The 22,374-nt window shown below is 44.0% G+C and overlaps 1 protein-coding gene across 3 annotated transcripts in view; it reads left to right on the top strand.

The window, feature by feature from the left end:
* Window positions 1-22,374, top strand: part of LOC311224961 (palmitoyltransferase ZDHHC14-like) — a 149,817-nt gene that overhangs the window by 113,871 nt on the left and 13,572 nt on the right. For all 3 annotated transcript variants that reach the window (XM_084310127.1, XM_084310125.1, XM_084310126.1), the window contains exons 7-9: window positions 2,593-2,695; window positions 3,630-3,739; window positions 19,648-19,753. In XM_084310127.1, coding sequence (XP_084166253.1) covers window positions 2,593-2,695; window positions 3,630-3,739; window positions 19,648-19,753 — 319 coding nt within the window. The remainder of the gene's footprint in view (window positions 1-2,592; window positions 2,696-3,629; window positions 3,740-19,647; window positions 19,754-22,374) is intronic.

Below are 22,374 nucleotides of genomic sequence, written 5' to 3'. Positions count from 1 at the left end.
TGTGCCGCTTAACCTTTGGCTTTTGACCTCGGAACCCGGGAGAAGGAGGTCAGGAGGTCAGGTCGCCTGGTGGAGGCGTCTGTTCAGAGTGTTGGATCACGTCTTAGCGCTGCAGTAGAAGAGCGTGATGCATGGGACCAGCTGATGACCACCGCTTTAATAAAGGAGAATGACTTTATATCATGACGGAAGCCGTTTCTCTGGGAGACCGATGGCACACGCTGCCCTTAGGATGGAGAGGGTGAACAGAGGGGAGGAAGAGGGGAGCTTAGATGGAGGGAAAGGGGAAACTGAGTGACACTCGCTGGTAGGGCTGGGCGATTCTTGCTAAAATGTGAGTCACTATTTTTCTCTCTAAGAATTGAGATCACGATTCTCTCACGATTCTTATTTTTTTCAATAAAATCATTAAAGTAAAGTAAAAAAGAAAAAAAAATTATAAAATGATTTTCTTTTTTAATAAAAAAGAAATTCGTCATAGCTTAGAAATGAGATTGCCTAGGTCTATGAATCGAGATCGTGAATTTTTTGGAACTCTGCCGTTGTTTAAAATGGTTATTTATACTCTAGTCGTTATAACTAGTGGTTCATCTGAGGAAAATTTGATTTGTGGTTCATCTGAGGAGAGAATGGGCGGTGCTGTGTCATGGCCTGCTATACAGTATACACAAATTGAAAATTGTATTAACAGATTGCAGAATGGGTACAATACAGTACGGCTCAATACACACAATTGTTAAGGGGATGCAGACCAAAGAAAGACTTTCGTCTTGTTTACATCAGGGTCCCCCATTTTCAATTTATCATGCCATTTATGACATACATGACATACAGATATACAGTACTGTTACATCCAGACATTTATGACATACACGACACACAGATATACAGATATATATCATGACATTTATGACATACACGACATACAGATATACAGTACTGTTACATCCAGATATTTATGACATACAAAATATACAGTACTGTTTAAGAGACAGATATCTTAAAAGAAGTTATATACATTCGAGGGGGAAGAAACTGTACATTAGGCGGGGGTTCGGTGGGTGGGTTGGACATTTACAGGGGCAGATTTCGAATTGCAGCCTCCCGTAGGTGCTCTTTGAGGGCGGTTTTGAAGGTGGGTAGGGATTCACATTCTTTTACGGCTGTGGGTAGGGCGTTCCACATTGTTGTGGCATAATTGTGAAACGTGTTTAGTCCCTTGTTTGAGCCGAATCTGGGTTGTTTGTGGAACTCCCTCTGGTGTTGTGGTCGTGGGATTCACTGACCTTTGGGAAGTATTTTGACATGTACATGGGTATCTTATTGGTGTAGTGTATCTTGTAGACCAGGCCCATTGCAAGTTGCTGTACTCTGTCGTCTACTCTAAGCCATCCTAGGATGTCAAAGTGGGCAGGGGTGAGGTGGGTTTTAGGAGTGAGGTTAAGCAGTAGTCTGACCAGTTTGTTTTGTGATGTTTGTAGTCTTGTTTTTAGCGCCTTTGAGGTGCTTTGGTACCATGAGGTGCAAGCGGTAGTCGTAGTACCCTTGAATGAGTGCTCCTGTTAAGAGTATTCAGGGTATTCAGAGGAGATCCGGTACAAGAATCTTGTTAGTTGGTTGACTTTTTTTATTACATTGGTTGCCATTTTGTCACAGGAAAGATTTGCTGCTAGGATGGAGCCCAGGTATGTAATTTCATCTTTCCTTGACCCGGTCTCCCGGCCAGAGAAAGTCAAGTCCTAATCTAAATTGTATTTGATTAACCGTGTTTTAACAATAAACCATGAAGGTTTGACCATGTGCATGATTAACCTCTCGATCCTGCGGTTCCACCACACCCAGACGCCCGTGCAGAACACGTATCGTGTTGAGCCAAGCTTGACGCTCACCTTCCTCCAGAGAACACGCCGTCACTTGGCCACTTAGCGCCTGCCGGTCACATCTATTTGGGCCTGTCCATTAAGCTGTCGCGGAGCGGGGCCAATCTGTTCTTTAACTGTGACCATTTGCCCTTTGATTGGAAAGACGACTTGCATGTTAAGTGTGAACAGAAGAACAGAGTACGCCCTGTTCTTTTTCTTCTCTCCGCTGCTTTTTTCTCTATTCCTTTTTTTTTGTTAAAGTTTGAATTTATCCAGTTGTCAAGGGGCCGTCAAGCAGACGGATGAATAGGCTTCACACACGAGTAGGCAGAACACTCAGCCCGCGGCTCACAAACTACAATAACCTATATGTTGTATTATGTCATCTCTATATCCATGTACATGCTCGACTGTGTATGCAGAGCGGAGATTAGCGGTGGCTGCCCCCAGGGGAAGGGGGATTGCCCCGGCTGTGTTGCTGTCTGTGCTGTACGGCAGCTAGTCTAGCACTGCTGGCGAGGCTTTACAAGAGGGGACGCCTTTAGGCTGTGGGTCAATACGCTAGCTGTTAACAGCGCTCCCTTCATTTTACGGTATGCCCGTGTATGTGTGTGCATTGTGTGTGTATTCTAGAGTGGGCTATTTGTGGCCTGTTTTGTCTGCTAAATGGCAAGATGGATGTTGCAAAAATGTATGGAGATGATTGATATTCCTTGACCCTCTCTGTCACTGTGCTGGAAGTGGTGGTTTGCTTTTTCTCTGTCTGGTCCATAGTGGGCCTCTCAGGCTTCCATACATACCTGATCAGCTCCAACCAGACCACCAACGAAGACGTGAGTAGAGACCCCATGCACACACACACAGACACACACACACACACACACACACCACACACCAGATTACCACACTGAGATGTGATGTGCACATATACTCACACTTAAACAGACCTACAGGATTGGTCTCAGTATAGCGGAAGGCATTTGACACGATTTGTCTTAAGTTGTTTAAATTGTCCTCTATAATCCATAGTGCTGTTGTTACTGCCCCCACCCAATCCCTAGCTTTCTCTAGTGCCTCAGCAGAACACACACACACACACACACACACACACACACACACACACACACACACACACACACACACACACACACACACCTACACCTACACACACACAGCTTCACTAATGCATCTGATTTCTGATTCAAATAATTCCAGGAGAGACTATCCTTCAGTAAAAAGTCGAGTCAAAACTGACATCATTTATTTATTATCTGGCTTTGTACCTCGATGGGTAGATGGCAGGAATACTGAACAGCCTGAAATAAATCTTCCTCACTCTCTCTCTCTCTCTCTCTCGCATGGTCCTAGACGTAACTCTGTCTGCCCCCCTGTCAGCTCAGGCTGACTGATATAGAGTCACGGTTCAGGGGGGTAGCTCAGTTGGTTAGAGTGTGGTGCTAATAACGCCAAGGTCGCAGGTTCGATCCCCGGCCACGTACCTTTTACACCATTGCGTGTAGAGTAGACTCAAAAAGAGCAGGACATAATGAATATGTCTTTCATACAAATACACACACACTCGGCCCCTCTCTCTTTGTAATGTTTTAAAGGTGCCCGTCTGTCAGTCCTTAGGTGGATGATGCTGTGGTTGTCTGTGTGGTGAGGCAGGTGGATGATGCTGTGGTTCTCTGTGTGGTGAGGCTGGTGGATGATGCTGTGGTTCTCTGTGTGGTGAGGCTGGTGGATGATGCTGTGGTTCTCTTGCAGATAAAAGGCTCCTGGTCGTCTAAAAGGGGGAAGGACAACTATAACCCGTATAGCCATGGTAACATATTCACCAACTGCTGTGCTGCCTTGTGTGGGCCTCTACCACCCAGGTACGAAGGGGGAGTGTGCGTGTGTGTGTGTGTGTCTGGGTCTGTCTGTCTGTCTGTCTGTGTGTCTGTCTGTCTGTGTGGGTCTGTGTTAGACTGGGATCATTCTTTTGTGCAAGGCAACATCAGGCTTGACTTAAAACATTACTTTCCTAACTTAGTGAAACAAAATGTAACAAATTAACACAGATATAAATGTACTGAATTGTTATTTCTTATTTTATGTATTATATTATACAAATTTTAAAAAAGATCCAATATACCGGTATATATATTTTTTTACTGATACCCGATCCAGCTATTTTAGTCATATCAGGTACGATATCAATATCGGATCGGTGCATACCTAGTCTGTGTGTGTCTGTGTGTCTGTCTGTGTGTCTGTCTGTGCCTGTGCACTAGATGTTTGATTATCCGCAAAGACCTGAGACCGGCTCCTGGTTAGGTTACGGGATTGGAATTTCTCTCCATTTTCCCTCTGGCCGGTTTCGTGGTCATAATACATACCGGTAATGTCATAATAAGCATATGAAAATGTTGACATTTAGAATTAGATGTCAGATTGACAAAGTTTGCACTAAGTTCTCTTTTTACCTCTTTTTATTCACTCACTCATTCATTTCATTTTAGCTACTGTTTATATTGTACATAGTCCTGTATATTGTGTGTTGTATATTGTGTCCTATATGTTACCTTTGTGTTTTATATTGTCTAGATCTTTTTATATACACCGTGGGAAGGGGGGAACATAATACAATGTTTCTGTATGTCTTGCACAAATAGGAAGATGACAATAAAGTTGACTTTGAAAACTATAATATACCGTAATTTTCGGACTATAAGCCGCACCTTTTCCCCCCATTTTTCGACCCTGCGGCTTATATAACGGTGCGGCTTATATGTGACTCGATGTGACCAAACCCGAAAATGTAAAAATAGAAATATTGCTTTTTTGACTGCATTGAAATGTTATTTATCTGTTCCCTTATTTGCTAAACTTAATACAACTTGTAAATGAGTTAATTCTTGTTATTTGTCCAACAGTATTGTGTCCCAATGCTGGTGGGAAGACTGTAATTAAACATTAACACTTTGACTGCCGGAAAACGCTTAAAAGCGTCATTCCCGGCCATGCTCAAGTTGCCGAGGACGCTTTACAGCGTCTTTAATATCAATATTTCAAAAATCTGGGATCGGATTCATATTTCCCCTCCGCTGGCCTGAGATCCACCAGGAGGACCCACTGAGCTCTCTGGCGGTTCAGGAGCGCCATCTGGTGGCCGATCGGCGCAATCGCTTAACAGGAAGTGCCGTAGAGGTTGTGCTGGTCTGCCATATTACTTCCGGGCACTCGCTATAGGTCCCGGGACTCGATCTCGACACACTACATAGCGATCGATTGCCAATAACTCGATAAACAACATGATTTGGACGTATATACCATTATACAAGCTGGAGATGGACCGGGTAAATCGACATCCCATAATGGTAAAATTTCTACTCTACGATGATCGCCCAACGGCGCGCGGAGACTGGGGTGAGTTTTAGCGTGTAAAATTACCGTCTTCGATACTAACTGCTATTATCAACATTTGACCCACATTAGATGATTGGTATAACGCTGCCCACGGAATTATAAACGCCCCCTAGCCCATCCGGTCAACATCAGATGACGTGTAGTAACTTCTTGAAGTACGTCTAGTTGGAATTTTTTATATCGCGCTGATTGCCATAAAACTGTATTGCATCATCAATATAATGTATTTGGGGCTATAGATCACGTTCTGGAGAAAGCTGCAGAAAGAGATGAAAACATACTTATACATTAGACCATACTTTACTATGAATATGTGAATGAAAAAGTTTAACGTTGCTACACAATGAACAATACATATAGGACTTTGAATGGGCCCTAATAATGGCAATGTAGCAATAGAATTTAAAAAGTTATAGCCCTGCAAAGAAGGGGACTTTCTCTATAGACAAATAGAGCCGGCAACCTACGGTTGATAATGAATTTAACCCATGGCACCCAAAGTGTTAAAACACCTGCGGCTTATAGTCCAGTGCGGCTTATATATGTACACATCATAACATTTAGCTGCTGCGGCTTATATTCAGGTGCGGCTTATAGTGCGAAAATTACGGTAATTGTAAATATAATTTGGTGTGATTTCACAACGTTATACAGTATATGTTGTGACATTGGAACTTTCATGGATCAATCACACTGCGATTGATGCATAATACGGTTACAATGTTACAATTTGTGGGGCGACAGTGGGGAGGTAGAGCAGTCGTCTGGTAATCTGGAGGTTCCCAGTTCGATTCCCGCTCCTCCCGGGCAGCGTGTCGAAGTGTCCATGAGCAAGACACTTAACCCCTAATTGCTCCGGATGAGCAGGTTGGCCCCTTGCATGGCTTCCTCCGCCGTCGGTGTGTGAGTGAATGGGTAAAATGTGAGGAACAAATTGCAAAGCGCTTTGGATAAAAGCGCTATATTATAAATGCAGCCATTTACCATTACAATGGTTTGTGTTTGCAACAAGTTTGTGCGACACATTCCCTGCCCCTCCCACCCCCTCACGTCTTAGCTGATTTCTGGCAGACTTGGGGTGGTGATTTGTATAATGCCAAATCTTCCATTTTCAAAGTTGTTGAAATATATTTATATTTATGGACCTGACTGTATTCGCTCTCTAGCAGGAAGCCCGAATGAAAGCCAAGATCCCTTTTCAATCGTGAAATAACTGTATTATTCATCCCATATTGATGGCAGCTAGCCTTGCAAGCCAGACATTCTTTTGGCATGATTTCACAAAACATAATTTTAAACCAGAAAGACACGCTCTGCTCAATGAGAGGATTCATGTCACAAGTCACTGTGCTGTTTCATATATATATATATATATATATATATATATATATATATATATATATATATATATATCCATTGCTCTCCATAGATAATGCACTCTTTATTAAAAGTGAAAGTAGTCTATATCTGACAGCTCGTGTTCCAGCTGTTTTTCTGTCCAAATATAGCCTCTATGAATTCATTCATATTTAATTACCCGTCGCATGACGAAACCTAAGTTTGTTAGATGAAACACTAAATTAGGAATATAAACAAATTTGAAGTTGTCTAAGAGCTTTTTTTCTTTTTTAAAAGATGATATATTTTCTGGCAGGAAAACGGTTAATGGTCGAAAGCAAGAGTGAAAAGGTGGGATTTGTTCATCCCCCTTCCGCCGCTTTGAAATTATTTGTTTATATTTGTGCTTTGAAATCAGGTTCCCGGTCCCGACTGAGGATAAATCTAAATAGAAATAGCTTCTGCTTCTTCCCCCCCACTGCACTGAAAAACAGCCGGCTTACTAAGAAAACTTGGGCTTTAAATCGGACCCGAGAATACAGCAATGTGGCGGCGGGTCCGTGCCGGGCTCTGGCAGGGTTGGTCTTGTATTTTGAGGCCGATTTAAACTCTAGTGTGCACGGTACTGCTACTGTGTATGTATGAATATGTGCATGTGTACCACATATCCTCACAGTATGACCTAGGAGCTTATGAGCTGTTATTGCTCTAAAGGGAGATCTCTCGCCCAGTAATCCTTCACCCCCCCCCCCCCCCCCCACACACATCCCATTGTAATTTCCTGAATTGTCAGAGGGCTAAAATAGACCCGTCATCCAAGAGGCTCCCTTTGATGTGGCAAGCTGCTTTGAAATCAACCTGCCTGGGGCCAACTCTCTATACATAGCTGCTACCCAGATACTGCATGAGGGAGCATTTCAAGCCCATTTCAGCCAAATCCAAGATCAAAGTTCTGTTAGATTGATTCGATTTCCCAGTTCATGCCATTCATGTGGATTCAAAGTAAATCTAGACACAGGGGAAGCGACCACAGCGATTTGACTGCAAATGTTTCTCCCCCCGCTCCTGTTGTTTAGGATTCTCCTCAATTATCAAGAACTCATGCGTGAAGCCACTTTTCTCAACTCCATCCAGTTTCAAACCCCAGCGTTTACGATCTAATTGTAGTACATGTCTACACACATGAGCTATACTAGTGTCTCTCGCTAGTGTAATAATTAGTATTTGGGCATAAATGGTAAATGGACTGCATTTATATAGCGCTTTTATCCAAAGCGCTTTACAATTTTGTTCCTCACATTCATTCACGTACCGATGGCGGAGGCAACCATGCAAGTTGCCAACCTGCTCATTGGGAGCAATTAGGGGTTAAGTGTCTTGCTCAAGGACATATCGACACGCTGCCCGGGAGGAGCGGGAATCGAACTGGGAACCTTCCAACTACCAGACGACCGCTCTACCTCCTGAGCCACTGCCGCCCCTATATAGCATAGGATTAGCCACTGGCCCTAGATACTTAGTATGTGTTCCACTGGCCCTAGATACTTAGTATGTGTTCCACTGGCTCTAGATACTTAGTATGTGTTCCACTGGCTCTAGATACTTAGTATGTGTTCCACTGGCTCTAGATACTTAGTATGTGTTCCACTGGCTCTAGATACTTAGTATGTGTTCCACTGGCTCTAGATACTTAGTATGTGTTCCACTGGCTCTAGATACTTAGTATGTGTTCCACACGCCCTAGATACTTAGTATGTGTTCCACTGGCCCTAGATACTTAGTATGTGTTCCACTGGCCCTAGATACTTAGTATGTGTTCCACTGGCTCTAGATACTTAGTATGTGTTCCACTGGCTCTAGATACTTAGTATGTGTTCCACTGGCCCTAGATACTTAGTATGTGTTCCACTGGCTCTAGATACTTAGTATGTGTTCCACTGGCCCTAGATACTTAGTATGTGTTCCACTGGCCCTAGATACTTAGTATGTGTTCCACTGGCCCTAGATACTTAGTATGTGTTCCACTGGCTCTAGATACTTAGTATGTGTTCCACTGGCCCTAGATACTTAGTATGTGTTCCACTGGCCCTAGATACTTAGTATTTGTTCCACTGGCTCTAGATACTTAGTATGTGTTCCACTGGCCCTAGATACTTAGTATGTGTTCCACTGGCCCTAGATACTTAGTATGTGTTCCACTGGCCCTAGATACTTAGTATGTGTTCCACTGGCTCTAGATACTTAGTATGTGTTCCACTGGCCCTAGATACTTAGTATGTGTTCCACTGGCTCTAGATACTTAGTATGTGTTCCACTGGCCCTAGATACTTAGTATGTGTTCCACTGGCCCTAGATACTTAGTATGTGTTCCACTGGCTCTAGATACTTAGTATGTGTTCCACTGGCTCTAGATACTTAGTATGTGTTCCACACACCCTAGATACTTAGTATGTGTTCCACTGGCCCTAAATACTTAGTATGTGTTCCACTGGCTCTAGATACTTAGTATGTGTTCCACACGCCCTAGATACTTAGTATGTGTTCCACTGGCCCTAGATACTTAGTATGTGTTCCACTGGCTCTAGATACTTAGTATGTGTTCCACTGGCCCTAGATACTTAGTATGTGTTCCACTGGCTCTAGATACTTAGTATGTGTTCCACTGGCTCTAGATACTTAGTATGTGTTCCACTGGCTCTAGATACTTAGTATGTGTTCCACTGGCTCTAGATACTTAGTATGTGTTCCACACGCTCTAAATACTTAGTATGTGTTCCACTGGCTCTAGATACTTAGTATGTGTTCCACTGGCTCTAGATACTTAGTATGTGTTCCACACGCTCTAGATACTTAGTATGTGTTCCACTGGCCCTAGATACTTAGTATGTGTTCCACTGGCCCTAAATACTTAGTATGTGTTCCACTGGCTCTAGATACTTAGTATGTGTTCCACTGGCTCTAAATACTTAGTATGTGTTCCACTGGCTCTAGATACTTAGTATGTGTTCCACTGGCCCTAAATACTTAGTATGTGTTCCACTGGCTCTAGATACTTAGTATGTGTTCCACTGGCTCTAGATACTTAGTATGTGTTCCACTGGCCCTAAATACTTAGTATGTGTTCCACTGGCTCTAGATACTTAGTATGTGTTCCACTGGCTCTAGATACTTAGTATGTGTTCCACTGGCCCTAGATACTTAGTATGTGTTCCACTGGCTCTAGATACTTAGTATGTGTTCCACTGGCTCTAGATACTTAGTATGTGTTCCACTGGCCCTAGATACTTAGTATGTGTTCCACTGGCCCTAGATACTTAGTATGTGTTCCACTGGCCCCCCTAGATACTTAGTATGTGTGCCACTGGCCCTAGATACTTAGTATCTGTTATCATAGGTGGACACTCTTTCCTCTCTGACAAGACAACACTCTCACTGTCGCAGTGTAAGACGTTGTCACGTAGCTCACGTCAGCACAGAGCCGTTAGCCTGGAACACACTCACTTTACTGCTGAAGTACTTGTGTGTGGGTGTGTGTCTGCGTGTGTGTCTCTTCTTACTGCTGAAGTACTTGTGTGTGCGTGTGTGTCTCTAATCTATTCTTCTTACTGCTGAAGTACTTGTGTGTGTGTGTGTGTGTGTGTGTGTGTGTCTCTCTTATTCTTACTGCTGAAGTACTTCGAGGAAGAAAGACAGAATCAAGTGTGTACTCACACACACACACATACATACGCACACACATACAATCTCGCATGAAACACTCCCAGGCAGTTACTTTTAGAATTTAGATCATGTGTACACACACAAATATGCAATCTCACGGTCAACACCCACTCGAATGCTCACAGGTGAAGTACACAGTGTGCAGGCACACACACACGTTGTTCTTAGATGAAGTACACACAGACACACTATATTGTATTCAATATACTCACACACTTGCTATTATATGAAGTACACAACAGCACGCAGTGTCACACACACACTTACTCTTAGATGAAGTACACACACATGCACACCATTTCATATTGTCACATTAGGTACACAGTGTGCTCACACAGAGCTGTTGGTAGATAAAGTACACACACACAGTGAAGTTGGTAGATGGAGTACACACACACACACACACACACACACACAGAGCTGTCGCACACAGAGCTGTTGGTAGATGGAGTACACGCCCACACACAGAGTATGGAGGCTTTTAGCTGCAGTGTTTTCCAGTATTTGTCTGCGCTGTGTTCTGGCCATCACAACAGCATTACTCTGTGCTAATGGTGACTCCAGTGCCTGGCTGAGGGAAATCTTCCTCCGCACACAGGTGGTGTGTGTGTGTGTCTGTCTGTCTGTCTGTCTGTCTGTCTGTCTGTCTGTCTGTCTGTCTGTCTGTCTGTCTGTCTGTCTGTCTGTCTGTCTGTCTGTCTGTCTGTCTGTCTGTATGTGTGTCTGTGTGTGTGTCTCTGTGTGTGTGTCTGTATGTGTGTTTGTGTCTGTCTGTCTGTCTGTCTGTATGTGTTTCAGATTCAGATTCAGATTACTTTATTCGCCATTTCATACAGGTACAAAATGGAACGTGTTTTGACATTACAGTGCATACTTTTTTCACAATTAAGAACAATACAACAGTAAATAAATAATTTTAACTAAAGTGCAAGACAGGACAGAACAGTGAGACAACAATAAGACTGTGAAAGTGCGGTGGTTGGGGACATGGATACAGTGCAACACAAAGTTCAAGTCCAGAAGTCCAGCCCTAGCAGCTCGCCATAGAGGGGGGAGGGGGGGAGCAGGGGGACACCTGACTCGTTTACCAGGCGAGCTGCTGAGGGGAAGAAACTCAGTCTGTGGCGGGACTTTAGTGTCTTGGGCAGCCGTAGCCGCCTGCCGTGGGGGAGCATGTTGAAGAGGTTGTGACCCGGGTGGGCGGGTTCTGCCATGATCTTCCTCCCCCTCCTCAAGGCCCTGGTGGAATGTAGGGACTCGAGGGAGGGAAGGGGGCAGCCGATCACCCTCTCCGCTGATCGGATCACCCGCTGCAGCTTGGCCTTGTCTCTGACCGTGGCTGCAGGGAACCAGGTGATGATGGAGAGGGTGAGGATGGACTGGATGATGGCAGTGTAAAACTGGACCATCATGGTCCTCGGCAGCCTGAACTTCCTCAGCTGACGTAGGAAGTACATCCTCTTCCGGGCCTTTTTATTGAGAGCGATGATGTTCAGCTCCCATTTTAGGTCCCGGGAGAGTGTCACACGAGGAAGTGTGTGTGTCTCTGTGTGTGTGTCTGTATCAGGGTTTTCGTTAGAATTTTTTTTTGCAGGTCTGAGTGTCCGGTAGATTTCAATCTACCGGTCAAATGGGATCAATTCCGGTCAGAGTTTATTGAGCTTAAAAACAATTGATAGGCCTATATAAAGAATGACATCATCAAGGCATTTATAATATTTTAACTTAAAACTAGACTACTTTTGCGTATATACAGTCATTAATATATTCCAAATAAAATAAGTCCCTCGAGACTGCGTGCTGCTGCCGACTTGAGGTGTCGGTGGGCAGTCTGCCCACCTTAATAAACAGCAGTCTGTTATAATCACATTTTTATGAGCTAACGAATTCCGTTATATTGGACATTTGTATTAATTATATCAAGCGAAGAACTGAGAAATTTGGCAGAGAGACGGCAACATTATCGTGGGTTTGCGCCGTGATGTATATCTCCACCTCCCAACGACTTGGTGCTGCTGCTCATAATGTCCGGTGAAAATAATTCCCTCTAAGCACAATTTGATTATTTGAATTGTATTAAAATAGGCTAAAATTAAATAGCCTATGCGATGAACGAAACAATCATTACATTTGTCGTTGCTTCACCAAGCAGCCGGTCAATGACATCCTGTGTCAGCGAGCTGGCAGCTGATATATTTACGTGAAGCATGGAGCAGAGCAGACAGAGCAGAGCAGCGGTGTCAGCAGCGCCCCCACCCAACAGCTGAATTGCCAATGGCTGAATTGGAGTACTGCACCCTGCCAAGCCATGCTTCACGTAAATATATCAGCTGCCAGCTCGCTGACACAGGATGTCATTGACCGGCTGCTTGGTGAAGCAACAACAAATGTAATGATTGTTTCGTTCATCGCATAGGCTATTTAATTTTAGCCTATTTTAATACAATTCAAATAATCTAATTGTGTTTAGAGGGAATTATTTTCACCGGACATTATGACCAGAGAGATTAGATATGTCGGACTTCACCAGATTTTGCCGGTCAAATACCGGTAATTACCGGCTAACGGAAACGCTGGTCTGTATGTGTGTTTGTGTCTGTCTGTCTGTCTGTCTGTCTGTCTGTCTGTCTGTCTGTCTGTCTGTCTGTCTGTCTGTCTGTCTGTCTGTCTGTGTGGCAGCAGGCTTTCTGCAGCTGGGTCCACTGATGAGGACAGAATACCTCACCTCAACACAGGAACAATGCAAACAACACAGTCTTCTTCCCAGTACAGCCTCCCCTCAACACACCTTCCTGTCAATCAACCTACATGTCACTCATTCCAACCAAAGCACACAGTCATCCTTTCTTTTGTAGATTTGTTCCTTTTTGTAGTTTTCTGCTTTAGTTTTTTTCTTAACACTTTCAGTGCCGGCCTCCGTATCCTATTTACCCCGTTGAATGCCGCCACCCACTTCAATGATAGAGCTCTCATATTTGCGAACGCATATACTATATCTTAAATTATGGCTATGTGTCTAATATGGCCGTCGCTTATCAATGACTTGTTTGCAGTCAACATTGTCGAAACGGATTGTTTTTTAATCGGTTCATTTCCGTTTTATACCATTTTGAAAAACGCTTGTTTCTTGAAACTTCCAGAAGATTTCAGAAGATTCTGTGATAATCGCTCTTTAGTGGAATACACAAAACACGTTGTCATTTTTCGGCCTATTTATGAATCGTTTTCAAATAAACGCTAGATTATCGATAGTATATGTGTACTTATGCACGCTATAGAAGCGGGCTGAAAAATCGATTCTCTTATTTCCTGATCGCACACACACATACACACATATGGCACACGCTGATATATACGTGAAAATAGCTCTGATAATCCCAATACTGGTCAAATAGATTCCTTACCTCAGATCAGATGTTCTCCAAAAAGATTATTCCAATTCCTGATCGCCATTCCAAATATCGATCGCGTTTATTGATCCAGCGCTGGGTACTGGAAAAATATATTCCAAGCTGTTCTGAGGGACCACAATGAGTCCGATCGGCTCGGGTTACTTGCCTGAGAAGTAAAATGTGGATTCCGGATTTTTCTTTTCTCATCCATTTTCATTGAGTCCATTCCAATGCGTGCATTACCATCCGGGAGATGATAGGGGGCGGTATTTTCCCTATTCGAGTTCAGACAGATCCCCACTGGTAACGTGAGGCTAGATTGATGAAATATGAATGGAAATAGCTAATAAAAAAAATAACGATTAAAAACGAGATCTCGTTGGCTGGCACTCAGCGGTTGGCATGAACTAACGAGATATCTCGTCGCTGGCACTCAAAGTGTTAAGGAAACATCATCCGAATTACGAATTCAAATATGTTATTTCCATGATCCAGGAAGGTTCAATCAATATCTGTGAACATGAGCTACTCTCTCCCAAAGCCAGAACCCAGAGAGGTAAGACTCAAACGTGTGATCAGGTATAAAGTCTGGAGCTGCTCCATAGACAATGAATGGGAGACTGATTTTGTGGACCCGCACAATCTTTGTGGACCCACAGTTTTTATACTCAAATGAGTTTTATTCTATGGTAGTGTTTTCACTTCCGAAACAGACAATGTATGGGTGCTCTCAGTATCACCGTTACCATCTCACAATACATTTTCTATGGAGCAGATCCAGACTTTGAGCTTGATGACACCAGTTTTGAGTTCTATTTTTGGGATTAGGGATCGAGTTGTTTTGTTCTCACTAATACTTTTGGACGGTCTTAGACCAGAGGGACAACATGTATGGATTCTTAAATTCGGTGTAGTTCCCCTTTAATCTTTATTTACCCAGAGTTGATTTGCTGGGAATTAACGTCCATTCTCATTCAGCAGTACAGTATCTCCCATCTTCACAAGTTAAAAGTTTTCAAGTCAAGTAATCTATTTATAGAGCACATTTAAAAGCTCGAGAGCCAACCAAAGTGCTGACAGTACAGTCAAAGCATAAAATCAATGTCCTATAAAATACACAAATCCAAAAAGGCACAACAGGACAGGACAGTACATTAAAAAAATAGGACAAGCGGAAAGGGGAGCACAAAGTACAGTATAGCACACCAGGGACAGAGGAGCACAAGAAGAGATACAAGAGGGAGGGGGCAGGGTAAAATTGCATGGGAGTGAGTGGGTTAGGGTGTGGGAGAATCAGGATTAATCTAAGGCTAGGGAATAAAAGTGGGTTTTTAAACGGTTTTCAAGTTTGTTTATTAGTTGTCACAATAAAATACATGTACTTTACGGTGAAATGCTTGGTTGTGTATGAGCCCTTGGTTGTGCTTCATACAGTAAAAAAAAAGTAAGTAAAAGAGGAATATACAATACAATGACACACATTCTCACCTGGGAGCTGCACAGTACAATCACAGTCTCTATTGTTGGCCTCTAATGCCCCTTTTCCACTGCATAGTACCTACTCTACTCTACTCTGCCTTTTCGGTTTTCCATTTCCAAAAGTACCTGGTACCGGGTACTTTTTGGGTACTTTTTTAGTACCTGCTTTGTCGAGGTTCCAAGCGAGTAGAAGCGATACCAGAAAAGTGACGTGAAACACTGCAGACCACTGATTGGTCAGAAGAGAGAAGCGTCACACGTTGGAGCGTCCTGCACAAAACACAACACGCCATCTTTATTTAGCCTCGCGTAGGATTTCATTATTTGTTTGCAGCAGAAACAAGTGCAATAAACAAAAAAGGATACATTCACTGTGTATTCTGCCTCATTTATTGATGAAACAAAACCAACATCAACACAATTTACCACCAAGAGCGGAGAGTTTAGTCTCACAAAAAGATAGCTGATTTGTTAAGCTTGTTGTTAGCTTACGTGCTAACTACACACCCTCAAGACCCCTACGCTCTGCATCTACTGGCCGCCTCAGATCTACTCCTATCCAAGCTCCCGGAGGGTCATCAAAGAGAAGCTGCCTATTCTCAGTCCTTGCCCCACAATGGTGGAATGAACTACCCATCCCAGTTAGGACAGCCGAATCCCGTCCAATCTTTCGCCGTCGACTAAAGACTCACTTCTTCAACCATTATCTGAAATGATAAAAAAAAAAAAGATCTAACCCCGACTAACCTTACTGTCATGCACTTGTCCTAATAAACTAACCTACACTGTAACACGCAACACTTTGATGAACATTGTTACTCAGCTGATAGAGTTATACCCTTCTTGCTGTCTTGTCGCACAGAACTTGTAAGTCGCTTTGGATAAAAGCGTCAGCTAAATGACTAAATGTAAATGTAAATGTAATGTGATTGCGTTTTACCATTATAAGAGTTAGCATTGTGGCTACTAGCATACATAGCGTGATCAATATAACTCGCTATTGATTGTTTGTACTAGTAACGTTAATGCTAGTAGAATAGACACAACGTGAGGTAATCATCATCATCCATTTTAAACCGGTTATTACCTAATGCTAACGTTAGTAGAATAGACACGAGAGGTAACGTTAACGCTAGTACGATAGACACAACGAGAGGTAATGTTAACGGTAGCAGAATAGACACGAGAGGTAACGTTAACGCTAGTAGGATAGACGCGAGAGGTAACGTTAACGTTAGCAGAATAGACACAACTAGAGTCTGGTTAATGTTGTTATTGATTGATTGATTGAAACTGTGTTTACTCTGGCTTGCTCCAAGCCCTCACGGACATAGCTATGCTCACAGAGCTCTCATGCTGTACGCCAGTGGCCCCGCCTCCCCACGCGGAGATGAAACGGAATACTACCTGCATTGGAAAACGAACGATGTACCAGGTACCTAAAGCGAGTAGAGTAGAGTCGAGTAGGTACTATGCAATGGAAAAGACCGGCAGCTTTGTTTAAAAAAATTGTGATGAATGTTTTCCTTTAAAAAATCCGATTCCAATTCTATAGCCGAGTCAAACTTTACGGAATCAAGGAATTCATTCCTCCGTTGTCTTCTTGCCTCCCACCACGACCCATTCTCCTACTTAGGCTCTTTAACAAATGTTAATAATAAGCGTCTATGGCCTAAGGTGCCTTGCTCAAGGGCACTTCAACAGTGGGTGTCGTTGAGGCAGGACAGGAGAATGTTATTCATTCACCTTTCCTGCCCGTATCCTGAGCCTGGGGATCGAACCGGTGACCTTCTGGGCGCCTCTCTGTGTGGACACTGTGAATTCCCAGTGGCGTTGACAGTGTAAGGACCATGGCTGTAGTCTTCTGCAGGACTTCTCCATGCTGTATGATTCTACTGGTTCTGACACCCCCCTCATCCACTCGAGACTTGCTGTCAGCAGCCTCTCTTCTACTGATTACACTGCTCACACTGCCACAGGCCTCCGGGTGTGTGTGGGGGCTGCTTTATTTCAGATCAACATTTATCTTGGTAATGAATGGCTGTTATCAAGTTTGGTTAACTCAAAGATATGCATGCACACACAGACGCACACACACACTGACGCACGCACGCACACACACACACAGACAGCTGTGAGCTCTGCAGGTTGTTGCCTAACCAGGTGTGTCCAGCATTAATGATGGAACAAAAATTATTCACTCCACTGGTCTTTCATGACCTGGTTGATTACCAAGTAGTGTGTGTGTATCATGTGTGTATGTGTATTTTCTCTATGTACAGTACGAGGTTTAGATAGGGTGTCAATTCACACACACACACACACACACACACACACACACACACACACACACACTGCAGGCTATCTATTTCAGCAGTGTGGTTATTGGTGTCACACTGTCACTGATACTACGCTAATCACTCCATTACCATCATTCATTGGCTATTGCCTACTATTAAAAGCTGACAAAGGCCATAGCTATTTTATGTGTTATCGCTGCATGTTGGACACATCGTGTCACAAACCTGAAAGAAATGTACTGTAGTGCGGCTGGTTAGTGTAGAGGTCTAAGCACTGGAGCAGCTGGGTTATGGGTAGTGTAGAGGTCGAAGCACTGTAGTGGTATATTACCTACAGATGGTCATACTGTAAAACACTATTACCTATGATCCTAGAGATCAACAGCTGCAACTTCATTGTGTCCCATGTTTTGTTTTATTTGTCACATATACGGTACATGTACATTTGAGTGAAATGCTTGGTTCTGTATGAGCCTCCTGAGATTGTGCTTCATAAAACATCAAAAGCCGATACAATATACAATATGCAAAACTAATGTAAAAAATGAACGTACATTAACACGTTGAGTGCCATGCCTCTTCAGGGAAGTTATCGCCTCATGCCAGCCATTAACCCCATGTAATCGGTCACCTAGGTTTGTAGAGCTATAACCATATTCTATATTATAGCTAGCTATGGATACAGTACTATAGTCATTTGACACTGGGTTTCTTCCGGTCAAATAATTTTTCCATCCATATGTTCCCGTGTTATACCGTGGTGAATATAAGTATGGTTTTAGAGTGGTCTACCGTAATTCATGAAAAGCTGAGTTATAGCCCTACACGCCGATTACATTGTAGACGCTAGCGTTCCTCGCCTGAACTCGCTATTGTTCCGGATTCAAATCCACATTATATGTATTATGTTCCATCACGAATGCATGGGGGGGGGGGGTCGTTTTTGACTATTCGATCGTCAGTAACGGCATTCGCATTGAACACTAAAAACGTATCAGCCCGATCGCTATGAAAGCATTCCAGGATCAAGCTAGAATTGACGTCAAATTGCCCTTACCTTCGGCCGGGAGTAATCCAAAAACAATATTCCAATTTCTTGATCCCCATCTGGTAGATCCAATCCCCATTTGGTCGACGGCATAAACGACCATAACATACGGATCGGGCATAGTTGACGGCATGGAAAAGGTGGAAAAAAAATTCAGCATATAATATTTTTATGGCGTTTTTGAAGAGGACAATTTAGAAAAATCCACTTTGCATTTGATTTATTGAAGATATTTACCTTTTTTTTCTTTTTTTTTCAATAATTTGTGATGCCCATCACAAACACTGGCATTTAAAGGGTAACATTTAAAAAATTCCTGCACCAGAATGCAGGAAATTAAGTCTTTGCAACAAAATAAATCCTGGTGAACTGTGCATAGCTTAATAGACTGTATTTTAACGTCGGTCATTATGGTGGTACTTGGAGAGCCAGCTACGTTCTCAGGTGGTACTTGGTGTAAAAAGGTTGAGAACCACTGGAATAGGGTATTCAAATCGAGAGAAAAAAAGGAAAAACTACTCGGAAACGAGAATCTTCGTTTATGGCACTGAACAGTTGGGGCACAGAAATTAGAATTCTCATTTTTGGCAATTAATGTGTTAAGTACTGACTGTTTGTTGTGCGTGAGTTGTGTGTACAGTCTACTGTATGTTTTGCAGTATCCTGTGAGGTCCTACTGTCTTTGTATCATGAATGCCACAATCTTAAGCGCTTAAAGTTGTGTATCAGCGCTAATGTCACCAAGACTTAAAGGAACACGCCAACATTATGGCAAATAAAGATTAGCACAAATTAATGGAAGTGGATGTGGACCACTAGCCTAGCTTAAAAGCTCCTGGAGAGATGTGTTTGGCCAACCACTAGGCTAGTGTTCTGTATCCACTCCCATTAATTTGTGCTAAGATAGGCTAGATTACTTTTTATTTTATTTCCTGTACATTTATTGTACTTTGTGAATTATGAGTTTGTCATTCTGCTCTTGAATCATCAATGTCTGTGTATAATCATGTCTCATGATGCTACCATACTGTGGGACTGCATGATATTATCTGTGAATGAATGACTTCACACCTTTTCTCCTATCCCTCCCCCTTTAGTCTTGTTGACAGACGGGGCTTTGTCCAATCAGACGCGCCACATCCGGCACCGCCGACCAATGGCATCACTATGTACGGGGCCACCCAGTCCCAGCAGAGCCATATGGTAAGACCCTGACATCACCCATCACTGACATCACTGTCTTCTGTCTTAGAGACCAAAGAGTTTAGTAAACAGTGGTCAGGATATTAATACTTTGTTGACGCAAGAGAGAGAGATATCTCTCATACCAGCCACATACACAGACTGTTGTCTTTTCTTCCAGTGCCAAGTCTTTCATTGCCAAACAAACAAGCCAAGGCAGATGAACTTTGTCCCATGTCCATCCCTTAGGAGTTACAGCTGTAGACGTCACAGCTTGTATTACTTTGGGTTTGTGATTGCAATAGTCAACATTTGGTTTTAGGGCCTGGCCTAGTATATCTGGCCTCAGAGGTGAGCAGCCGGTGCTGAATAGCCTCACAGTAATGAACTCTATGCTCCAAAAGCAACACGCTTGTTATCCGTCTATCTGAGCGTCGCTCTTGCTCTCTTTCAGTCCCTCTCTCTCTCTCTCTTTTTCTCTGTCTGTACTGTATGTCTCTTTCTCCCGGTGCATCTGTGTCCCTCTTTTTTTTTTCATGCTATCCACTGTATGTCCTTCTTGTCTGTCACCAAACAGCATCCCTCCTCTTTCAACCCCCTCCCCTCTGTGTCTCCACCCAGATCTAAGGATGTGTAGATCCAGTTAGTCATTGTTATTCTCTTAGATTGGAGCAAATCAAATTGCTCACGATTCCAAATGGTGAGTCGGTGATGTTCTTTTTTTTTTTTCAATCACACGTAACACTCCCACCTTATCTGGGAATTAGGTCAGGGGCAGTGTGGGCAGGAGTGCTGTGTGTGTTTGTGTGTTTGTGTGTGTGATGTATGTTGTGTTATTACAGGCTGAGCTGTGTGACTCTTCGCTCCCCCGCTATCACTTGTTCTCTTGTCAACAATCACCCTTCTCTCACCAGTTGACATCTGTGATGTGTGTGTGTGTGTGTGTCTTCTCACCCTCTCATCAAGCAGGCACGCCATGCTGACAACCTAAATCTTGTGCTAGGAGGTTTTGACATTCTAGACACAGATTGATGGGTGAATAGTTGAGAGAGAGAGAGAAGATAATAAATAGCTAGACCTTTTCCAAGGGGTCACACACAAAAACCCTGTGTCTGTAAACAAATTAACGGATGCTGTAAATGTCAAGCGATCGCCTCCAGTCTGGGAGGGAGGGAGAGAGAGAGACGCCAGTGTTGTGAAGAGAACTCACTGTCCTGGATCTGCTCCTCCAGCGAAGGCAACAAGTGGTTTCTGTCCAGAGGAGCCACGGACCTCATGACGGAGACGTGTCACATCTCACCACACACACACGTCTCTTTTGATCTCCTCTCATCCTCGTTGACGTCTCGACTCTCTCACTGAGTTGTCCCTAAAAGATGAATCTCATCTGTCTGCAGGGCCCTTAAAGCGACCGGGCTGTTTCTATGGCGGCCGCGTGGGCCAGGCGCACATTCCCCACACGTTAGCATGTTTACAAATAGCCACCCATCTGCTCTCTGTACAGTTGTGGTGACCTAGCGGTTGGCGAACGACTGATATTGAAACTCATAGGGGATGATTGATCCTGTCTGTAGAGCGTGGACATCAGTCAGACCAAACAACGCAGTGTATTTATTTACATTGTGGCGGCGTTGACTTGCTGCTCGCCGTGCAGGAAGGCTGTGTTTATTGAAGCGTATTACAGCCAGATCCGTCCCGGCATATTTGCATTTTCTACGACGCCGCCGACGGCACCGTAGATTTGGACGATACGTGGTTTTTGATAACTTAATTAAAAAATTTATTTTAGATAAGCACAGGCTGATATGGGGGAAAGCCTAGTCGGTGGTTACCGTTGTAACGGAACGCGTTCTCGTTCCACTCTGGCAGATGACTGATGAAGGGGGGTCGTGGGGGGGGTCACGGGACACTGTCGTCATGGTGTGAAGTGCAGCTCCCGGTACACACAACTCGCCATCAGTGTAATCCAGATGGATCTGTGTCGTTATCTGTGGTTTTCTGTGGTTATCTTCCATGCTTCCTTCGCTTCACTCTTTCTTTGACTTTCTTTTTCCTGTTATATAAATAGCTGGGCTCCATGTATTTGTTGCTAGTGTACATGACGGACCAGATGCAGAGCCTGACGTTGCTCCTCTTTGATCCTTCCACACGGAGGTGGTGATGAGTTCCTCCTCCGCTCCCTGCCCCGCGTCTCCTAGTTCCTCCTCCGCTCCCTGCCCCCCGTCTCCTAGTTCCTCCTCCGCTCCCTGCCTCACGTCTCCTAGTTCCTCCTCCGCTCCCTGCCCCCCCGTCTCCTAGTTCCTCCTCCGCTCCCTGCCTCACGTCTCCTAGTTCCTCCTCCGCTCCCTGCCCCCCGTCTCCTAGTTCCTCCTCCGCTAACTGCCTCACGTCTCCTAGTTCCTCCTCCGCTCCCTGCCCCCTTCGTCTCCTAGTTCCTCCTCCGCTCCCTGCCCCCCGTCTCCTAGTTCCTCCTCCGCTCCCTGCCTCACGTCTCCTAGTTCCTCCTCCGCTCCCTGCCTCACGTCTCCTAGTTCCTCCTCCGCTCCCTGCCCCCCCGTCTCCTAGTTCCTCCTCCGCTCCCTGCCTCACGTCTCCTAGTTCCTCCTCCGCTCCCTGCCCCTCGTCTCCTAGTTCCTCCTCCG

This window comes from Notolepis coatsorum, assembly GCF_963971535.1.
Source record: "Notolepis coatsorum genome assembly, chromosome: 3".
Taxonomy (NCBI): Eukaryota; Metazoa; Chordata; class Actinopteri; order Aulopiformes; family Paralepididae; genus Notolepis; species Notolepis coatsorum.
The sequence above is the reverse complement of the archived record's forward strand: the minus strand, read 5'-3'. Positions and strand labels throughout refer to the sequence as shown.